Source organism: Rhinolophus sinicus, chromosome 16, assembly GCF_057876585.1.
Source record: "Rhinolophus sinicus isolate RSI-liver-muscle chromosome 16, RSI-T2T, whole genome shotgun sequence".
Lineage (NCBI taxonomy): Eukaryota > Metazoa > Chordata > Mammalia > Chiroptera > Rhinolophidae > Rhinolophus > Rhinolophus sinicus.
In genome coordinates this window covers 89,481,894-89,503,456 of record NC_142516.1, presented here as the reverse complement: position 1 = coordinate 89,503,456, position 21,563 = coordinate 89,481,894, and the positions used below count along the sequence as shown (strand labels likewise).

At 37.0% G+C, this 21,563-nt stretch overlaps 1 protein-coding gene across 1 annotated transcript in view; it reads left to right on the top strand.

Moving 5' to 3' along the window:
- The window catches only part of RNF17 (ring finger protein 17), a 91,507-nt gene that overhangs the window by 41,380 nt on the left and 28,564 nt on the right, over positions 1-21,563 (top strand). The window contains exons 17-23 of the mRNA XM_088793001.1: positions 2,109-2,262; positions 4,972-5,087; positions 9,992-10,112; positions 12,968-13,088; positions 14,349-14,576; positions 15,275-15,425; positions 15,580-15,698. Coding sequence (XP_088649127.1) covers positions 2,109-2,262; positions 4,972-5,087; positions 9,992-10,112; positions 12,968-13,088; positions 14,349-14,576; positions 15,275-15,425; positions 15,580-15,698 — 1,010 coding nt within the window. The remainder of the gene's footprint in view (positions 1-2,108; positions 2,263-4,971; positions 5,088-9,991; positions 10,113-12,967; positions 13,089-14,348; positions 14,577-15,274; positions 15,426-15,579; positions 15,699-21,563) is intronic.

The window sequence follows — 21,563 nt, the reverse complement described above, 5'->3', positions numbered from 1 at the left end:
CTTGCATTGTTCTCACAAAAGAGAAAAACCTAATTTTCTTTACCATTTTAGGTGGATTTTAAATATGTTTTAACCTTAAGGATTGGCATTTGGAGAAATAATCAAATATTTATCTTTTAAAAAAATTTTCAGCTATAGGTGACATTCAGTATTGTTTTACATTCATTTCAGGTGTATAGCATAGTGATTAGACATTTATATAATTTATGTAGTGATCCCCTTAGATAAGTCTAGTACCCCCCCTGGCACTATGCATAATTTGTTGCAACATTATTGACTATATTCTCTGTGCTGAACTTTACATCTCCATGACTACTTTGTAACTACCAATATGTATTTCTTAATCCCTTCACCGTATTCACCCAGCTCCCCAACACCGCTCCCCTCTGGCAACCATTAGTTTGTTCTCTGTATCTATGAGTCTGTTTCCGTTTGCTTATTTTGTTCTTTAGATTCTACATATAAGTAAGATGATACAGTATTTGTCTTTCTCTGACTTATTTCACTTAGCATAATACCCTCTAGGGTCATCCATATGGTCACAAATAGTAAGGTTTCATTTTCTTTATAGCTGAGTAATATCCCATTGTATTAATGTACCACTATTTCTTTATCCAGTTGGTGGCCACTTGGGTTGCTTCCATATCTTGGCTATTGTAAATAGCGCTGCAGTGAACATAAGAGTGTACATGTCTTTTTGAGTTAGTGTTTTGGATTTATCTGGATAAATACCCAGAAGTGGAATTGCTGGGTCATAGGTAGTTCTAGTTTTAGTGTTTTGAGGGGTCTCCACACTGTTTTCCATAGTGGCTGCACCAATTTACAATCTCACAAACAGTGCACAAGGGTTCCCTTTCTCCACATTCTCACCAGTACTTGTTATTTGTTGATTTATTGATGACATCCATCCTGACAGGTGTGAGGTGGTGTCTTGTTGTGGTTTTAATTTGCATTTCGGTGATGACAGTGAACGTCTTCTCATATGTCTATTGGCCATATCTGTGTCCTCTTTGGAGAAATGTCTATTCAGATCCTCTGCCCAATTTTTAATTGGATTGTTTGTTTTTTTGGTGTTGAGTTCAAACATTTATCTTTGATTTTATTTTGTTTTAAGAACTATGTTTTAGGTACTATAGGAACTATGTTTTAAAGTAACCAAAAGTCCCATATAATAATAGCTCTATTTTAATAATGCAGCCATTTCACAAACTATTGAAATTATTGATTAACATATTTTATCAATTCACTTTAAAACCATTAGATAGACGGTTGATAGGAAACCAAATATTCATATGCCATGAATTAGTTGAATTACATGAATTGCTTAGTGGCCACCAGGGGGAAACATGATGGTACAATGGAGGGATCAGAACAGCATTCCAGTCCGTAGGTGAACCTTAACATATTCGCAGTGATTCAGTAATACTGTCTTGATGTGGCAACAGATTTAGTTATGATGTATTCTAGCCAAAAAGGGTTCACTTAAATCCATCAAATCTGTAGATGTAACTTTTGGGAAATTCAGGGAATCGACTCTACTCATGGAAGGAACAAGTTAAATAACATCATGAGGACATAGCCACATAAATCCAAAGGATGGGGCATTCTGTAGAAAAATAGCACACTCTTCAACAAGACAGGAACATTAAAAAAAAAGGAACACTGCCCTAGACTTACTGAGATAACCAGATATAATGTGTAGTCTTGGATTGGATACTGGTTTTGGTCAGTTGGGAAAATCGAAATACGGTCTAGAAGTACTAGTAGGAACACTTACCGAAATAGAAAAAGTGAGAATTGACAGAAAAATGCATGTTATCAAATTGTATGAATGGTATGTTCTCATTTTTGATAAAAACAAAAGTATGGAAAGCATGTGCAGAAAAATATCTAGAGGGATACTTAAGATATCTGAGGAATATGATTAAAACATTTTCTGTCTATATATGCTAATTTTATGTAATTCTTCTGAAATAAAATATTTCAAATATAAATTACATAATGATTTCTGTCTGATTCCAATTCTGACATTTCATAATTTTATACATGCAACATTTAAATTTTAAGTGTCTATGAAACTACAGTGTTTTAATCCCTTTTTTTCTTAGATAGAGAGCCTGGATTTTTTATTTCTATTAAAGACAATTGATGATTTCTATAAAAGTAAAGATGGGGAAAATCTGGACATCCTCTGTCCTGTTCAAGATCAAGCCTGTGTAGCTAAATTTGAAGATGGAGTTTGGTACCGAGCGAAAGTCATTGGTAGGAAATTACACACTATTTCTACAGGGAAATGTTATGCTTAAAAACTGCTACCATTTGAGTTGGTACAAATTAAATCATGGAAGTGATATTATTTGATCTTACCATTTTTCTCTGTCATCTGTGTTTACAAACTTGCATCAATTAAATAATTGTATGAATGTTATGTTCTCATTTTTGATAAAAACAAAAGTATGGAAAGTGTGCGCAGAAAAATATCTAGAAGGATACTTAAGGTATCTGAGGAATATGATTTAAGGATGTTGGGAGATGAATCTCTGACTCCTTAGATTTCATTTGATTTGACTAGGACTTAATGTTTTTTAATGTCTGCCTTATTTAAAAAGTTAAATAATCCTAAACATTCCACCCTCCTCCTAAAAGGCAAATATTTTTAAGTTGTTTTAGCTGTTTATTTTGGTGTTTACCTGTGTTATTTCTTGTAAATAATATGTAATACTTGGTCATACTTCAGTCTTAGATATTATTTATCATTACATTAGATAAGTTTTAGATCTCTTATAGCTCTCTTGTACCCTTCTTAGCCCCCATAGTTGACAATGTTTAGTTAAATTAATAGTCTGTGTAAATATTTTCACTGCTAAACTATAAAATATACTTTAATTCTGTAAATATTTTCACTGCTAAACTATAAAATATACTTTAATTCTGGGATATACTTGAATTCACTTTATTTTCTTTTAATTTATGGCTGCAACTTCTTAATACTTCAAAACAGTTTTCCACACAATTAGACTTTCAGATAATTTTTTTTTTTAACGGTGGAAACATCTTTCTGTCTTCTGCTCCAATTAGACTGCTTGTTCTCTAGGCTTACTACACTTTTGTTATTCTGGGAATTTATTTCACTTGGCAATGCACTTCATTGTTCTCATGTATTGGGACCCTTTGTTTTCTGGATCCCAGGTTTACTTCTTTGGTTTACTCCCTTATTTTGATGGAGCGTTTTCTGATTGTTTCCTCATAGAGAATCAGTGGTAGGTAAATTTTGAGACCTTCCATGTCTCCTGGCTCTCCTCTCATGCATGATTGATAATTTGGGTACAAAATGTTCTTTAAATTCCGCCCCGTATCTATCTATTTTGTTTAAAACTGCATCTTCATCAGAGACTTGAGGAATGGAAAGGATCTAATGGCGTTGGTACAGTTGAGAATGTCCTTCTAGCATGAAGATTCCAGTGGAAGTGGGGACAGGTTCCCTCACTTTCTTACCTACACTTACAGTGACAAATGTCTTCTCAGTCACCACAGATGCTTACTACCGTAGGGCCTAAGTTCTTTGCAGTGTCATCTTGACTACCAGTGTTGCTTCCACCTGGGTCCATGTCTGTCAGGGAGCAGAGAATGCCTGTACTTTTCCCATATTGAAATCATATGCACTGTGTTGATCCTTAAATTTGAAAATGATGGCAACAGGTTTAGCAGCACCTTACATACATGTTCTGGGAGCAGCTAAAGTCAGCTGAATGTTTTGAGTGTTTATAAAAAGGTCAGTTTGTGATAGGTCTTTATTCAAACTTCGATGTTTTTGAAACTTGCAGAGGTTTCTTTGGTATTCTTAAAATACAGAGATTAGATTGACATAGAGATCTATCTATGCTAATATTTCACAATATCCCCCAAAATGAAAAATTTTTAAATGTCGTAGTAGATATTATTATATGAATGTATCTTTAGTTTGCTTATTAAATCTTTTGCCTTGTTTGATTACCTATGTTGATCTAACAATAAAATAAGCAATAACAATAAACATTAAGTGCTTGCTTTGTGCTTGTGCTTTGCAAGTATTTTTTTTCTCTTCTTCCGCCTCCTACCCCCACTCTGGTTCAACCCGTTGTTTCTCAGTCTTGTTGAGTAGGACATAGCTCCCTGGCCCATGCTGGTATTAGGAGCCCTGCACTCCCCCCAGCTGAGGCAGTCAGTCACCAGTCATTGGTCGCCACTCATGGCAGCGCTGGCCGCTCACCCTGGCTGCTGGCCACTCACGCTGGCCACCAGCTGCTTATGGCAGCACTCGGTAGCCCACAGCAGCCCACAGCAGCCCTAGGCAGCTCACGACAGTCCAGCTCCAGGGAGAGCCGTTGTTCACAATCTTAGTTGTACAGGGCGCAGCTCACTGGCCCATGTGGGAATCGAACTGGCAACTTGTGTTAGGAGCACGGCGCTTCAACCACCTGAGCCACTAGGGCCGGCCCCTGCAAAGTATTTTAAATAGGTGAATCCTCAAAAAATGAAAATGGGTATACTCATTTTACAGATGAAATAATGACGGTTGGAGAGAAAAAGCAACTTGCTCAGGGTAATATCTTAAAGATATTAACAAGCTTGCTTAGAGCCACATGTCATTCAAGTGATTGTGCTAGGGTTCTAGCCCAGTCGATCTAACTGAAAGCCTAATTCTTAATTTTCAGACCATACACTGGACATTTGATTGTCATTTTGTTATCCTGATTTTAGATAGCTTGTTAGTTTCTCATTCACCAAGTCTGAACAACTGTGCATTATGGTTGATTTCTTGAAGTTCACATGTTAGGAATATTTTTTACATTTTAACAAATACTAAGTTTGTATGTTGAACCTAAAAGCATTCTGATCTTGTTAACTGTAGATAAGATCGATATAAATTTTACTAGATAGTTCTCTCTCTTCTTTCCACATTTGTGATTGCTAATTTTGTAATTTTTGAAGGATTGCCTGGACATCGTGAAGTTGAAGTTAAATATGTGGACTTTGGCAATACTGCAAAAATAACACTTAAAGAAATGCGTAAAATCAAGGATGAGTTTCTGAATCCCCCAGAGAAGGTAATCTACTTATTGTGAATCATAGGATTAGAATTTTAGCACATATATGAAAGTATTTTTAGAAGTTATTTTCACCATATAAATGTTAACTACCATTTTTGTTTATAAATAATTTCTGTTACATGGACTATAGAAAAGAGATGCTATTTAAGAAATAATATGTATATCTTAGCAAATAAGCATTAATTATAAACATGTATATACATTTGTCTTTTTTATTGAAGTATAATTGACTTACAATATTACATTATTTTCTGGTGTACAGTGTAGTCATTCAGTATTACAAAGTGATCACTACCATAAGTGTAGTTATCTCTTGTCAACATACAAAGTTATTACGGTATTACTGACTATATTCTCTTTGCTGTTTGTTACATTCCTGTGACTTACTTGTTTTATACCTGGAAATTTGTACCCCCTAATCCCCTTCACCTGTTTCACCCCTCCCCTCCCCACCTGTCCCTTTGGCAACCACCAGTTTATTCTCTTATTTGTCAGTCCATTTCTGTTATATTTTGTTTGTCCATTTGTTTTGTTTTTTAGTTTCAACAGATAAGTAAAATCATTTGGTATTTGTCTTTTCCTGTCTTTTCACCTAAATAATGCCCTTAAGTTTCATCCATACTGTTGCAAATGGCAAGATTTCGTTCTTTGTATGGCTGTGCAATATTCCGTTGGATATATGTACCAAAACTTCTTTATCCATTCGTCTATCGGAGGACACTTAAGTTGCTTCCTTATATTGGCTATTGTAAATGATGCTGCAGTGAACATAAGTGTGCATATGTGTTTTCAAATTATTGTTGTTTTCTTTGGATAAATACCCAAACATGGAATTGCTGGGTTGTATGATAATTTTTTTTCATTTTTTAATGTTTTTTTTAGTTTCTGGTGTACAAAGCAATGTAATAGTTAGACATTTAAACCCCTCATAAAGTGATAACCCACCCCCCAAACTACTCCCCCACTGACATCTTATATAGCTGTTATAATACCATTGACTATCTTCCCTATGTTGTACTCTATATCCCGTGACTATATATACCTATATCTTATTTATAGTTGGCGTACAATATTATTCTACTTCAGCTCTTCAGGTGTACAGCGCAGTGGTCAGACATCTACACAGTCTATGACATGATCCCCTTGATAAGTCTAGTGCCCATTTAGCACCTTACATGATCTTTACAACATTGTTGATTATATTCCACATCCTGTCTTAACTGTCAATTTGTATTTCTTAATGCCTTCACCTTTTTCACCCTGCCCCCAACTCCATTCCCATCCATCACCCCAATAGATCTAGTACCTATCTGGCTAGATCTTACAATATTATTGACTCTATTCCTTATGCTATACCCTACATCCCCATGACTACTGTACAACAACCAACATGTACTTCTTAATCCCTTCCCCTTTCACCCATCCTTAACCCCCCTCCCATCTTAAAGAAGTCCCGCTATGATTCCTTGTAATACTGGTTTGGTGGTGATGAATTTCTTCAGCTTTTTCTTGTCTGGGAAGCTCCTTATCTGTCCTTCAATTCTAATTGACAGCTTGCTGGGTAGAGCAATCTTGGTTGTATGTCATTGCTTTTCATCATCGCTTGGAATATTTTCTGCCACTCCCTTCTTGTCTGAAAAAGCTTCTGTTGAGAAATCAGCTGATAGTCTTATGGGGGCTCCCTTGTAGGTAACTAACTGCTTTTCTCTTGCTGTTTTAAGCTTCTCTCTTTGTATTTAACCTTTGTCATTTTAATTATGATGTGTCTTGGTGTTGGCCTCCTTGCGTTTATCTTGTTTGGAACTCTCTCTGCTTCCTTGGCTTGTATGTCCATTTCCTTTACCAGGATAGGGAAGTTTTCTGTCATTTTTTTCAAATAGGTTTTCAATTCCTTGTTCTCTCTCTTCTCCTTCTGGTATCCCTATAATGCGAATGTTGGTAGGCTTGATATTGTCTTGGAGGCCCCTTAAACTCTTCTCAATTTTTGGGTTCTTTTCTCTTTTTTAAAAAAATTTTATTGGGGAATATTGGGGAACAGTGTGTTTCGCCAGGGTCCATCAGCTCCAAGTCGTTGTCCTTGAATCTAGTTGTGGAGGGCGCAGCTCAGCTCCAAGTCCAGTCGCTGTTTTCAATCTTTAGTTGCAGGGGGCGCAACCCACCATCCCATGCAGGAATTGAACCAGCAACCTTGTAGATAGCTCGCGCTCTAACCAACTGAGCCATCTATCCGCCCCTCTGGAAGCTCAGTGGCAGCTTGTTGTCTTCAATCTAGTTGTGGAGGGTGTAACTCACTGGCGCATGTGGGAATTGAACCAGTAACCCTGTTGTTCAGAGCTCGCGCTCTAACCAACTGAGCCATCCGGCTGCCCTGGATTCTTTTTTCTTTTTGTTGTTCAGTTGGGTGTTTTCTGCTACCTTATCTTCTACATTGCTAGTTGGATCCTCTGCTTCATCTAATCTACTGTTGATTCCCTGTAATATATTCTTCGTTTCCATTATTGTATCCTTTATTCTGATTTGTTCTTCCTACCTCTTTGTTGAAATTCTTCTTGAGAGCATTGAGCATCCTCATAACCAGTGTTTGGAACTCTGCGTCTGGTAGATAGCTTGTCTCCATTTTGTTTAGTTCTTTTTCAGGAGCTTTGTTCTGTTGTTTTATTTGGACATGTTTCTTTGTGTCCCCATTTTGGCTGCCTCCCTGTGTTTGTTTCTATGTATTAGGCAGGGCTGCTATGTCTCCCAGTCTTAGTAGAGTGGCCTTATGTAATAGGTGTGCTGTGGGGTTCAGTGGCACAGTCTTTCTGGTCACCTGAGCCACGTGCTCCAGGTGTGTGTCTGTTGTGTGGGTTGTGTGTGCCCTCCTCTTGTAATTGAGCCTTGGTTGATAATTGCACATCAGTGTGAGGGACTGACCCCTGGGCTCACGGGTTGTGAGGAATGGCTTTGACTATACTGGACGAGTTGTGCAGGGGCTGAACCTACCGAGCAGGATCTGCCTCAGCAGGACTGTGGTGCCTGCCCAATCTGTCCCTTGTGTGTGTCGTACTTGGAGGCAGCTGGGTGATGCCCTAGCTCGTTTTAAAGCTGTCCACTGGGGGTTCCAGCCCCAGGCCCATCTTGGAGGGGATCCACTGTAGGTCTACTTCAGCCATAGCCCATGTCCCACTTGGGGCCACCCAGCGGGAGCCACAAAGAAATCAGCAGATGGCTGCTGCACATGCTGTGTTTGGAAACGCCTTGAGAGGCCAAGCTGCGAACCAAGGCCGGCTGCTGCTAGTGCCGGCTTAGGGCTGCTCAGCCAGAGGCACAGGGCACGCTCAAGCTAGATGCTGCTTGTCTGGGTTCTGCAAATCTTTGAGAGTCTAGGAAAAACCTGCAGCTTGAGCCAAGGCAGACGGTCTGCATGATAAAGCCCTGAAAGCAGCCTGGGTTTGCCTGAAAGTTGGGCAGGGCCAGGTCTCAAATCGCCAGGGTGTGGTGAGCGAACTGGGGAGACTCAGATATGGCGGTTGCCTGTGTTCACACGCCGGGAGGGGGTGGTCTCAACAAAGAAGCAATGGCCTCCACGAGCTCCTCTGTCCAGGAGAAAGCTGGTGTCCAGCCCCCGTCCCAAGCCACACAACTAAATTCCCAACCACATGTCCCTGCCGCCTTTCCAGCTGCTGCCCCAGCACTGGAGCTCAGAGCGAGTAATTCCGTTGGTGGGTAAGTCCATGTGCTGTCTTTTTAAGAGGCACACCTGTGAGTGCAGCCGCACTCAGTCTCGCTCAGTCACAATCTCTCCTGGTTTTCACAGCCAGAAATTATGGGGACTTCTCTGCCAGGCACTGGAAACCTGGGCTGCAGTGGGGCTGGAATCTCTCGCTCTTAGGGGACCCCCACAGCCGAAATAGCCTTACCAATCTTTATGGTCACACACGTGTATGGGACCAGCCCGTTCTGTGTCTCTGACCTTCACACGCATGTGTGGGACCAGCCTGTTCTGCATCTCTGACCTTCCTACCAGTCTGGAGGTGGCTTTTTCTGCAAGTCCTTGGTTGAAAGGCTTCAGTTAAGCTTGATTTTAGGTGATTCTCAGTAATGGTTGTTTTGTAGATTAGTTATAATTTTGATGTGGTTGTGAGAGAAGGTAAACACAGTGTTTACCTACTGTGTCATCTTGGTTGTCCTCCATTTGTGTCTTTATAAGTACTTCCCAGTCTGCAGCTTTTAATGTTATTTTGAAATAACCTATATAATATGGTAAGAGTATGACATATTGTGTGAACAAAGTTCATTACAGAAGTACTTTTACTGTGATTCCATTTATATTTTATATAACTTGTGCAAGAGAAAGAGAGAAGAAAACTTATCCTTCTCCTGGAATCCTCCTCCCCAGAGATTAGCAAGGTGAAGAGGGCTTATTTTCTAATTTATATTCTCTTGTGGTATTTGAATAGTTATTGAACAATAATTTTCATTTTTAAAATGGGTGGAATGTTTTAGAAAAAAACTTGAAAATACAGATGCACAAAACTAGGGGAATCACTCAGAATTACTCAATATTTTTGAAATATGTACTTCTAAGATGCATCTTCTGTGTTTTTAACCATTATGCGATTAGACTGTAGCCCTATAACCTGTAAGTGCTTTTCTCATTTAACAGTATACCGTGTCTGTAATTCTTTTAATGAATGCTTGTTTTGACAATACCTGAATATAGTAATTCATTCAACCAAATATTCTGTTGATTCCAGTTATTCGCATTTTTAAAGTACTACTGTAGACATCTTTGCACATTTATTTTCTGAATATGTATTAAATTCAAACACAAAATTTAGTTTGAACACATAAAATTTATTTTAATTCTAAAGTAACTAAAAATTGTCTACTTTCTTAATGTACAATTTTGTTTGACACAGGCAATTAAATGTAAGCTGGCCTATATTGAGCCATGTAAAAGGACAATGCAGTGGTCTCGAAAAGCTAAAGAAAAATTTGAAGAAAAGACTCAAGATAAATTTATGACATGTTCAGTCATTAGTAAGTTATTTTCTGTTTTGTTTTTGTTTTTTGTATGTGTTCATACATAATTTTAAATGAGAATAACATTATGAAATAACATTCTCCAGATCTTATAATAAATTCAGTGTGTCATCAATAAGAGTAGAGAGAGATAACATTAATTGAAATTAGGTAAAACGGAATAATATATTCTCCAGGCTCTAGAGTCTAAAATCAGCACGAGGCAAAAATTACTATTAAAGACCAGGTCACCCTTAATATGGCCTCTTGAAAGCCCTAAAGCCAGGAATTAGCTTCTCTTATTTCCGTTTGCATTTTTGAGAGGGCTCTGTACCTGATTTTGTAATGATGGATGCCAACATTTAATTTTCAGAAAAGGGAGAGGAGGTGGGACATAACTGGTAAATAGTTTTTGTTTGTTTGGTATCATTTCATTCAAGTGAAGTGAATTCAACAGTAGGCTCTCAGTATATTTTGAAGAAACTTGCTTCTTTGTTTGGAATGGTTTGGGTCTGAGACATAGGCTGAAACTGGCCAACAATTTTGTAACCCAACAAGTTATGAAAATCAAAAGTTTAATGGCAAAACTGACTCGACATGAGGATATATTCTTTATCTTCTTTACAATGAATATTTAGAAAGTAGGTCCTCATTTAACGTCATCGATAGGTCCTTTGACTTTAAGAGAAACAAGTTATAAGGAAACCAATTTTATTGCTGCTTAATTGATATAAACAAGAGTTAGGCTCCCAAGGCAGCTCATCAATGTTATAACAAAATAACATTATTCAGGGACATGCTGGATATTCCACTTCAGGATAGTAATGCTTCTTTATGGGATGCTGCCTCAGAACCGGGTAGGGATATTAGAAAATTTGCAACTTTTGTCAGTTTTCAGAATTCTGAAATACATCTGGTTCCAGGGGATTTGGATAGGGGTATTGGGAATCTGTTATTTATCTGGGGTTTTGATATGTTCCAAAGCTATGATCCACGTTGGCTGTGTTGGTTTTAATGAGGACTAGTACAGGATACACAAGACCATGTTTATTTGTGGTAGATTTGTGGGACTTTCAAGGGTAATTTTTACTATATCCTTTTTTTTTCCCACTTTTATCATACTTTCATTAAATGAATCCAACCATAAGATCATTAGCTTGTTTTACAATGAGGAAACTGAAGCTTAGAGATCAACTGCTCAAGGGCAGATAACCTAGAAGTGATGACATATCTGTGATCATTTACTTAGTTTGATATAAGAAATTGTTCTGAAGAAATAGTTCCATTGAGGAAGAATATGATTATAGAAATTGTATCCTTAGTCTATAGAATTTTTATATTTGTCTTTTCTGATACGAGCAGTAAAGTAAGGGCCAGTTAGTCCTGAAGTAACTTCACTGATTTTTTAGCTGACTTTAACCTAGATAATTCTGCTTCCCAACTTTGGTTTTGGTACTTTATTCTGTTGGTTTTTAGCTCCTCCCTTGAATGTTTCTCTGCCATAGACAGCCCATTAAGACCTGACTCCTTGGGTTTCTTTCTTAACTCCTCCTTTTTCTTTCTCAGTTATTTGTTATGCCATCAACTTCCAAACAGTAGTCATACCATAGTTATTAACCTACATAATTTGATGTCAGGCGTGCCAGAAGGCCTGCTGAACCTAAAAATAACTTTCTCCATTAACTCACACAATGATGAGCTTGAAAGTTCAGGACATTTATAATAAGTGAACTACCACAGATGAGAATGGCAGCCTCCCATTAATATACACTGTTACCTTATAAAACAAGGGACATTTAAATTTTAATTAGAAGCAGAGTAGGGAGACGGTAGAGATACTGAACACAGGGAAAGTTGGCCCTGATGGAATAAAGAACTTGATGTATGGGAAGTATGAAATCAAAGAACCAAAGGGAACATAAGAGACAGAAAGTAAGGAGATAAAAGTTTATTGAGGCTCAGCTTTTGTTTTTAGATAATATATCTGGTCCATTGAAAAGTAGTCAGGAATGATTTTTAAGTTCTTGAAAAAAGTTTTCTAATATGTATTCTTATGACTAATTAATGCATGATATTACTGCTGATAACAATTTATCTTTTTTTTTTTGAATCATCATTTTGACTAGCAGCTGTCAGAAGGTGTAGGTATAAATTGATCTCAGTGCATGGAAGTGTGTGTCACCTAGAGAAATTCCTCTGTCATTTACCCATATACTTATTGAGCAGGTTCTCTGTGCTGTGTACCATAAATAAGTAAATAGGCACATGAGATGTAAGCTTTGCCCTCAGCTAACTCCTAATCTAAAGAAATAGAGCTAAAGAACCAGCAACCAGTTTGGTTTCTAAAAGAAATTAAGTTAGATGGTTTGTCCTGAGATCAGAGGGATGGGGAAAAATTCCAGTTGATTAAGGGTTCTAAATCAAGTTTCTGTTAAACTTTGTGTCATTCTTATAAAAACTATAAACCTCCGCAAATAATTACTGACCTGAATTAACTTTCATTCATTACTTTTGTCCTATGGGACTTGGCTAAAACCAATAAAATAGTATAAAAACATAAAAGAACAATTCTTCAATGACTATATGTCAATTTATACTTTTCTGAGTCTAAAAGATTTAAACTGCTTTTGGTTCATTATAGAACAGCACACAATAACCTAAAAGGGACATTTCATTAATTTGTAAATGCTGTAGGTAACATTGGTAGTTCTTTTATGTCTGCAAGGTCCCTAGAGAGAAACTTTGACATTAGCAAGAAACCTCATGGATGCAAAATGAAGGAGATTAAGTTTCCAGTTTTTTTTTTAATTGCTTCGTTTAGTATATTTTGGGACATAATTTCTTTCCCCAAACTAGTCTTAATGATTTTACAGAAATTCTGGAAGATAATGTGCTCTTAATTGAGCTTTTTGATTCTCTTGGTGCTCCTGGAATGATTCCTACCAGTATTAATTACCAGCTAGTCAAAGAAGGCCTAGCATCTTATGAAGCAGGGTAAGTAAACCTGTAAATTTTTATTTTTAGTTCATATGTAACACTTTGTTCACAAGAAGAGAAACTGTCATATTGTTCCCCTATTTAGGTCATAGATGGGAGTTTTTCCCTATTTGTGGGTCAGGAAAAATAATGGAAGTCATTAGTTTAATGGGGGAGTAGAGTGGCTTTCCCACCATCTCTAAGGAACCCTGAATCCTGAGAATGGCTCCTAGAAATTGAAAGTCAAGAAAAGGATACTGAGATCTTCTAGGTGGAATGTCTGCTTAGGCAGCCTCTTGTACCTGTTTGACAGGAGAATTAAAAAGAGAAGTGGCAAGATAGAGAGTAAGTGGAGTGGTGGAGTAGCCTACATTCCCATTTGGAGGTATGTGAATTTTTCATGGGTTCAGGCAAGTTGAAGAGAGACCTGGTTAGGTGATTGAGATGGGAGTTAGCAGCATGTATATGATAAATGAGTCCAGGAGAGTGAATGAAATGATCCCTGTTGTCATTCATCTCAGTCTCACTTGATGAAGATGGAACTCTGAGGATTATCACTTATAGGAAATCACTTATAAGTGATATAAGAAAGAAAAGTTAAAAAAAAATGGTAGATCAGGAACCTGAGACTGAGGGAAAACCAGGAACCAAAGAAAGAGAGCATTGCAAGGGAAGAGTAGCTAGTGATCAGAGTTTATGTCAACTGAGGACTGAAAATTGTCCATTAGATTTATAGGAAAAATTTGTCATTTTGATTAGTTAAATCGCAAACTTATTATGAAAGAAATCAAGTTTTTCCTTTATGGAAATAAAAAATGACATGTAATCATCTGTGGTTAGAGTGTGAACTAATCTGATTTATTAAATGTTTTGAAGACTTCATTTAATAATTTTGCTCCTTAACACCCTTTATTAGCAGTTGTTTTCCACTTGTATGCTCATTGGAGAACAGATTGATATTTTTTTAATCAGAGAGAAATAGTGAAGTTATCAAAAAAAGGTGAATAATTCTCCCGTGGGAGTGCAAAATATCAATGGGAAATGGTGAAATTGGTATTTTAAACTTTTAAAAATAGAAAGTTGGACTTTTAGGCTTTTTTATGCTTGCTTTGGTGGTAGTTAAGAACTCTAAAAAAAAACAAAACTAAAATTGCTATTGATATCAAAACTGGGAAGCAGTGAGCCATAACTAAAACTTGTTCATTTCTAGATCTAAGCAAATGCAAACAAATGGTTTGCAAACTACTGGTTTTGCTGATGGGTTTCGTTATTTTTCAGATATACCATCAAAGATAATTCCAAAAAGCATGTTGAAATATGGGATCCTTCTCCAGAAGAAATTATTTCAAATGAAGTAAACAACTTAAATTCTGTGTCTGCAAAATCTCTACCTAATGAGAATCTCCAATCACTTTACAATAGGGAACTGCCTGTGCATATCTGTAATGTAGTATCTCCTGAGAAGATTTATGTTCAGTGGTTATTAACAGAAAACTTACTTAATAGGTATAAGATATAAAGAAAATACATATTGTATATAGTTTTATTCTTTTTTTCTATATTTTGTTTCAAAGATCTAGAAGTCATAAATAGAGAATTTTAAAAGTAGCAAAATTATTTCAGCTAAGTACTCACTAAACACTAGTTAAATGCACACAAGTATATCTTTACTGGTTATTTTCACTGTATTAGAATTTATTCATTCCACAAATTCTTATTGAGCACCTATTATTTGACAGCTCATAATTTGACAGTTCTAGGTAGTGGGGATACAGTGGTAAAAACATGGAAAAGTCTTTGCTGTCATGGAGCTTAAATTCTAGTAGAGGGAGAGACAATGAACAAATAAAGTATTTAGTGTAGCAGATGGTAATAAAGACAGTGGAGAAAAATACAGCAGCTGGGGAGGAAGACAATTTTAGGATGATCAAGGAAGACCTCACAGAGACAGTGACATTTCAAATGGATCCTGAAGGAGGAGAAGGAGTAAGCCATGAAGCTATCTGGGGGAAGTTCATCTCAGGTAGAGGGAAGTGCCAGTGTAAAGGCCCTGCAGTGGCAGAAGCTTGGGTAGTCAAGGAAGGACAAAGTTACAGTTTGGCTGGAGTAGGATGAGTAAGGGAGGCCAGTAGAAGGCATAAGGTCAGAGAATTACATGTTATAAGAAAAGGTTTAGGAAGCTAAAATACATTTTCTTTACATAGTTTACAAGAAAACATGGTAGCTGCTTATGGAAACTCAAAATGGGAACCTATTAAATGGGAAAATGATATGCACTGTGCTGTGAAGATGCCAGATAACAATGAGTGGCGAAGAGGCCAGATAATCAGGATGGTTACAGACACACTGGTAGAGGTAAATGCAAAGTGAAAGGTATAATCATGAAAGTGAATGCATTTCATATTTTTATACTGGAGTTATTTAATCCAGTTTTTATTCTGCTTTTCAGTTTGCAAAAGATATTTGGAAATATTGTCTTTCCATAGACTTAAAGTTATTTTTTTCATAGGTCTTGCTGTATGACGTGGGTACTGAAGTAGTAGTGAATATTAACTGTTTACGAGAACTTCAAGAAAACCTAAAGACAATGGGAAGATTATCTTTGGAATGCTCTCTTGTTGACATAAGGTAGTTTTTAACTGAGTAAATTTTCTTATCTTTCAATGCGATTTTAAATATTTTTCTTTCTGGATAGGTTCTTGTCAGTTTTAATTTTGCTAACATATTCTGAAATGTTTATAAAATCTAGTTAATTTTAAGGTTTTAAAGAAGAGAAATAGATAAAAATTTGGAGCACATAATTTTAGTGGTAGTAAGGAACTAGAGATAGGTGAGTATGACAGGTATCTAGCTAGATACCCTGTTTCCCCAAAAATAAGATCTAGCCAGACAATCACCTCTAATGCATCTTTTGGAGCAAAAATTAACATAAGACCCAGTATTGTATTGTATTGTATTATACCCGGTCTTATTTTCTATAAGAGTAATGTATGCCATTTTGAAATGGCTTCAAAAAAGAATGAAGCCATTTGACTATAAGAGTAAAAGAAGAGCGGGTCTTATATTAATTTTATAATAAAATAAGACCGCGTATAATACAATACAATGTAATACCGGGTCTTACATTAATTTTGCTCCAAAAGATGCATTAGAGCTGCTTGTCTGGCTAGGTCTTATTTTTGGGGAAACATGGTAGAATTTAAAGTGTTAAATAAAAAAAAAACTTGAACAAAGGCAGAAATAAAATGTATTTCATAAGCTGAGGATTGCATAGAAAACTAAAAATGTGTAAATTACTAAAAATACTGAATTAGAGAGGAATCTACTAAAATCCTACCATAAACCGAGAGCCACTTTGATAGCAAAAGTAAAGACTGCACAGTAAACATCTACAATGAAAGTAGGCAACAAGGCTTCCCTCTGAAAGTCCCCAAATACAAGCAGGTGTCGCCCACATGACCCCTGTGGGGTCAGCATTTGGGTGGGAAGATGTGGTGGGAACGCTGACTGGGCTTCTGACAGCTCTGAAGATAAGAAATCGGCAATAGTGGTTCACTGGAGCAGGCAGAGCAATATGAGAAGAGCAGCCCAGACTGAGAATGGAGTAATGCTGGAGACTATCCATAGTTGAATGTAAGAGACCTGTCGTGTGTCAGTTTTGTGATGCAGCAGCCTTCCTAGCTGTATAACATCTTAGCTATCTAAGCCCTTTTCCATGACCCCACACTGAGGGGAGACTACTGGGAATAGAGCCTGGTTTGAGCAAGCCAGACAATGGGAGAAAGCAAAGAAAAGATGCAGATCAGAGCAGGGGAGAGAAACAGAATATCAAAGTATAATGCCACCTTTTCTGTCACTTTGGGAAAACTAACACAAGAGAGAGTTCTAGAGTCATTAAGTGAGAAAAGCAGTGTGATCTACCGTTTCCTCCTAAGAGTACAGGAAATTTTATGTCACTTAAAACATGAGCAAAAGAAAGGGTTACAGTTGAATTCCGTGCAAATTATTATGAGAAAAAACAATGAAGCCAAATAACATCTCTAGAGGCAATGGAAATCCACCAAAAAGACATGCTTACAAAATAATAAACAGTAATCTAGTATTTCAGAATGGACTAAAAACTTTTGAAAATGATGGACACTGTGAAGAACACAAACAATTAGAAAAACTCAAAAATAAGATTTATTACAGAAAAAGGAAGATTTGAAAAAAGTGATAGCCCTTAGAAAGAATTAGAAATAAGTGATAACACTCAGAAAGAATTAGAAATAAAATAAAATCCTATCAGAAATGTAGACTAAACTAGAAAAAACGCAAAAACAATTGCACAATAAGTAATATCTTAATAGAAAGACAATATAGAAAGGAAGACAAATTTTTGAAATTAATCCAAAGGATTCAAAAGAAAACAAAAGACACCTAAAATAGACCAGAAGGACCCAGCATACACATACATGTGATATGAATTGCAAAGAAGAAAGCTAAAAGAAATAGACCAACTACTAAGAACCCAGTTCAAGAAAGTGTTCCTAAAACAAAAGCCTGCTTAAAACTGTATATTGAAAATCAGGAATGCCAACACTTAGAGATTATCTAGTAAAATTATTGACTTATAAGAGGAATAAAAATCACACTTTATGCCAGAAGGCAATGCAGTAACATTTTAAAAATACTCGAAAATGGCAAACTATGAGTTTTATGTCCAGCCCAACTGACCTTCAGGATAAAGCCCACAGACAAACTGATATAACCACTCAGGGAATATTGTTTCAAGGAACCCTTCCTGAGGAATCTGTAGGAGAACAAGCTTTAGATGACAAGCATGAGAGATTTTGACATAAGGACTGGTGGTGAACATTACATTTACTTCAAATAAGATGTTGGGGAAAAGCAGAAGGAGGTTCCTAACAATACTGATTTAGTATTGGAACTATGCTAATATTTTATATAAAGGAATCAGTAAGATAGTAAGGAAAATGAAATTAACTGACTGTATATAGTGGTAGTATAGCCTCTCAGAGAGGAACTTCTTCAGTGACTTTAAAACACCGTACGTGGAATGTACATTCTAACCAGAATACATCCTAAGGACAAAAAAATAATTGCCCCCTCCATCAGCAGTTGTTTTCATTACTCCCAAAGTGGGTTGTAGTGTCAAAATAGTCATTATGTACATGTCACTAAGAACTGATGTGGATAGATGATAAAGGTGTAAGGTTAGGGTTAACTTGTACTCCTGATTTTGGATTAGAAGTATCAGTAGAAACTCATGAGGTGTTTTAATTGTTAAAAAACCATCTTTTTTAGCCTTGTAATATGAAGGACCCAGTAGCAGTGAGCTGTGCTGGTATGCAAATTGTGGCCTCCACATGCCATTTCCCACTAAAAGAAATTCGTGCTCTTTAAAAAGAAAATGGCTGATTCAGGTCTCGGGTAATAGGAGCCTAGAATATCTTATCAAAGCAAAAAGCAAGAAATCTGTAAAGAATTATTGGGATGATAACAAAAGGACTCAGTAGTCAACCTGAGTAAACTTCCACTGATCAAAGATGGCACAGCTCGAGCACCAATAGGATAATTGTAATGTATTAAAGCATTTGCTATGTTTAAATCTTTATGTTTATAAAGTGATTTTTTCTTTTAAAAAAGCCCTCATTGGTTACTTATAGAGGATTCTAGGAATCCACCTCATTCTGAAAACTGGTGAATAAGGGAAATGAGTTTTTGCCTTGCTTTTCCTTATGATCTGTATTTCAAGATAATCAAATAGTTAATTAGGGAATGTTGTCCTTTATAACTATTCCGTCTAGCAAAGGAAGAATTATGTCATTAAAATGGCACCATTTTATAACCCTAATAACTCGGAGATCTAGACGATGAGTGTCAGTGGCTGCTAACATCACAAAAAGAGAATCAGACATTGTACCCTTCCTGATGGGAGCACACGGCACCACCGATGAATAGTGTGGCTGAAAAAAGAAACGTGCAAGCCTGAATCTGATCAGGACTCTAGACCTTCCTGAATTTAGAGGACATTCAGGGGGCAGTAACATGGCCAACATCATGGCAATGCACCAGCTAAATCCAAATCACAGAAACTGCAGACCACACAACTCAGTTTTTTCAACCGAAAAGTGCGAGGGAAAGCGATGGAAGGGCACACAGGAAACGTCAGCCATTCACCACGTGTGCACTTTGTTTACCAATTCAAACTGTTGTGCAACATGAGGAAAAAATGAACACCATCTGAATGGTCAATATTGAGGAACTATCGTGTTTCCCCCAAAATAAGACCTACACTGAAAATAAGCCCCAGTTAAGATCACCAGCCAGACGGATGCATTTAGTATGTTATGATGGTGTTCCAGAAGATGATATGACTGTATTTGAATAAATGCAGATTGTTGTACATGAGAAAATAAGACATCGCCTGAAAATAAGCCCTAATGGAGTAAAAATTATAAGACCTGGTCTTATTTTTGGGGAAACATGGTATTAAATTGTTTAGATGTCGTAACGGTACGTGTTTATGTTTGTTTAAAAACATAATCTTATGGAAATACAATCTTTTCAAATAAAATAGTGTGATATCTGGGACTTGCTTGAAAATAATCAGGGATGGGACGAGTATAGGAGTATAAATGAAATAAAATTGCTCACGTATTGATAATTGTCAAGGCTGACTGAGTGACAGATACGTCAGATGTATTATATTCTCTGTTTTTGAATGTGTTTGAAAATTACCATAATATTTTATTTTTATTTTTTAAGGTTTTATTGGGGAAGGGGAACAGGACTTTATTGGGGAACAGTGTGTACTTCCGGGACTTTTTTCCAAGTCAAGTTGTTGTCCTTTCAATCTTAGTTGTGGAGGGCGCAGCTCATCTCCAGATCCAGTTGCCGTTGCTAGTTGCAGGGGGCACAGGCCACCATCCTTGTGGGAGTCGAACCGGCAACCTTGTGGTTGAGAGCCCACTGGCCCATGTGGGAATCGAACCGGCAGCCTTCGGAGTTAGGAGCACGGAGCTCCAACCGCCTGAGCCACCGGGCCGGCCCACCATAATAATATTTTAAAGTTGAATTCACCAGATATTTAAGAAGTTATTCAGATACGCTTCAACTATTAAGAAAACTGTGTAAATAAGAAGAAAACTTTGTATATAAGATATAGCTTAAAGGAATATAGGAAAATGCAGTCTGTTCTGAATGGTAATTTAGGAGGGAAATGTTGTTTGGTAAAACCCAAGAAGCTCTTCACATATCTGTGTTGAGTTTCATTTCATGGTTCTCCCAGATGGAAAGGAGTCACAGCATCATTAGCATGGGTATATGTTATCCTCAGGCTTCATTTTGAAAAATAAAGACGTGGCAAATTCCTGCTTCTAGGGGACCTTCCTTCATTATAAAATCTATGGCAAAAAAGCTGTAGTATCTTTGTAACAAGAATTATTTCTTAGAGTTGGAATCCAAACACCTTAGTGGCATAGTGACAGTAATTTCTTTTATACCAGTCCAAATAATAAAAGGACAGACGAGACCTGTTTGAAAACTTCCAGTGCTGTGCAGCATTCTTGTCCAGGGAGCTCGTTTATCAGGCAGCTCCAGTTGCTAATGTCTTTATATCGCATTAAAGCTGGTCTCCTCATAGCTCCCACACATCCTCATCTTCCCTCAGGACAAACTTCTTGACTCATCCAGCCATTAGATATGGAAAGGTAGATATCTTGTTCCACTGGTACGTTTTTTTTCTTCTGGGCTATTCCAGTTTTGTCAAAGAATCCTAAAATAACATGATTTCCAGATTTTCCTGGTTGTGTTCTCTAAATGGTTTCTGGTTTAAGTTGGAAGAATTATTTCAGGTATTTTCTGAGCAGATCTCACTAAAACTATAAACATGGGGTTCTGTCTGTTCATTACATTTTGGTTCATGTAGCATACTCAAATTTGTATTTTGGGGAGGTGAATTAGGTTGAATTTCTTAAGCAGTTTTCATTGAACTTGCATTGAGCTTATGACTATTAGTTAGAAGTGGTGGTCTTAGCTGTCGCTCCATTCGACTTTCAGTTTTACTAAACGACTGTATAAAAGCTCCCAAGCACATCAGTCTGTATCCATTTGTTGACTGAACCAGGATTATCATGTTCCGTCTTCCCGAAGACAAAGGTATCACCAGCCAAAACATCAGGGTTTACAGCCAAAGACCCAGCACTGGCCTGGAGGGCAGGACATGCCCTGATGTCCTTACAAGGGCTTTCCACTTAGAAGGACTTCGTAGGAGTGGCACTTGCTCTTCTTCGATCAACTTTTTAGGAAACTATAGCTTTTTATACACTTAAATATTGATTTTTTTTCACCAAAACATAGAATTTTACATTTATTCCTGTCAGATTTCATTTAAATCATTTTGAAATTCAAATGTTGTTACTCAGCGTCTAGGCTGTCCTTCCTAATGTATTTTCTGTAAATTTGAAAGCTTATCTCTATGTCAGAGAC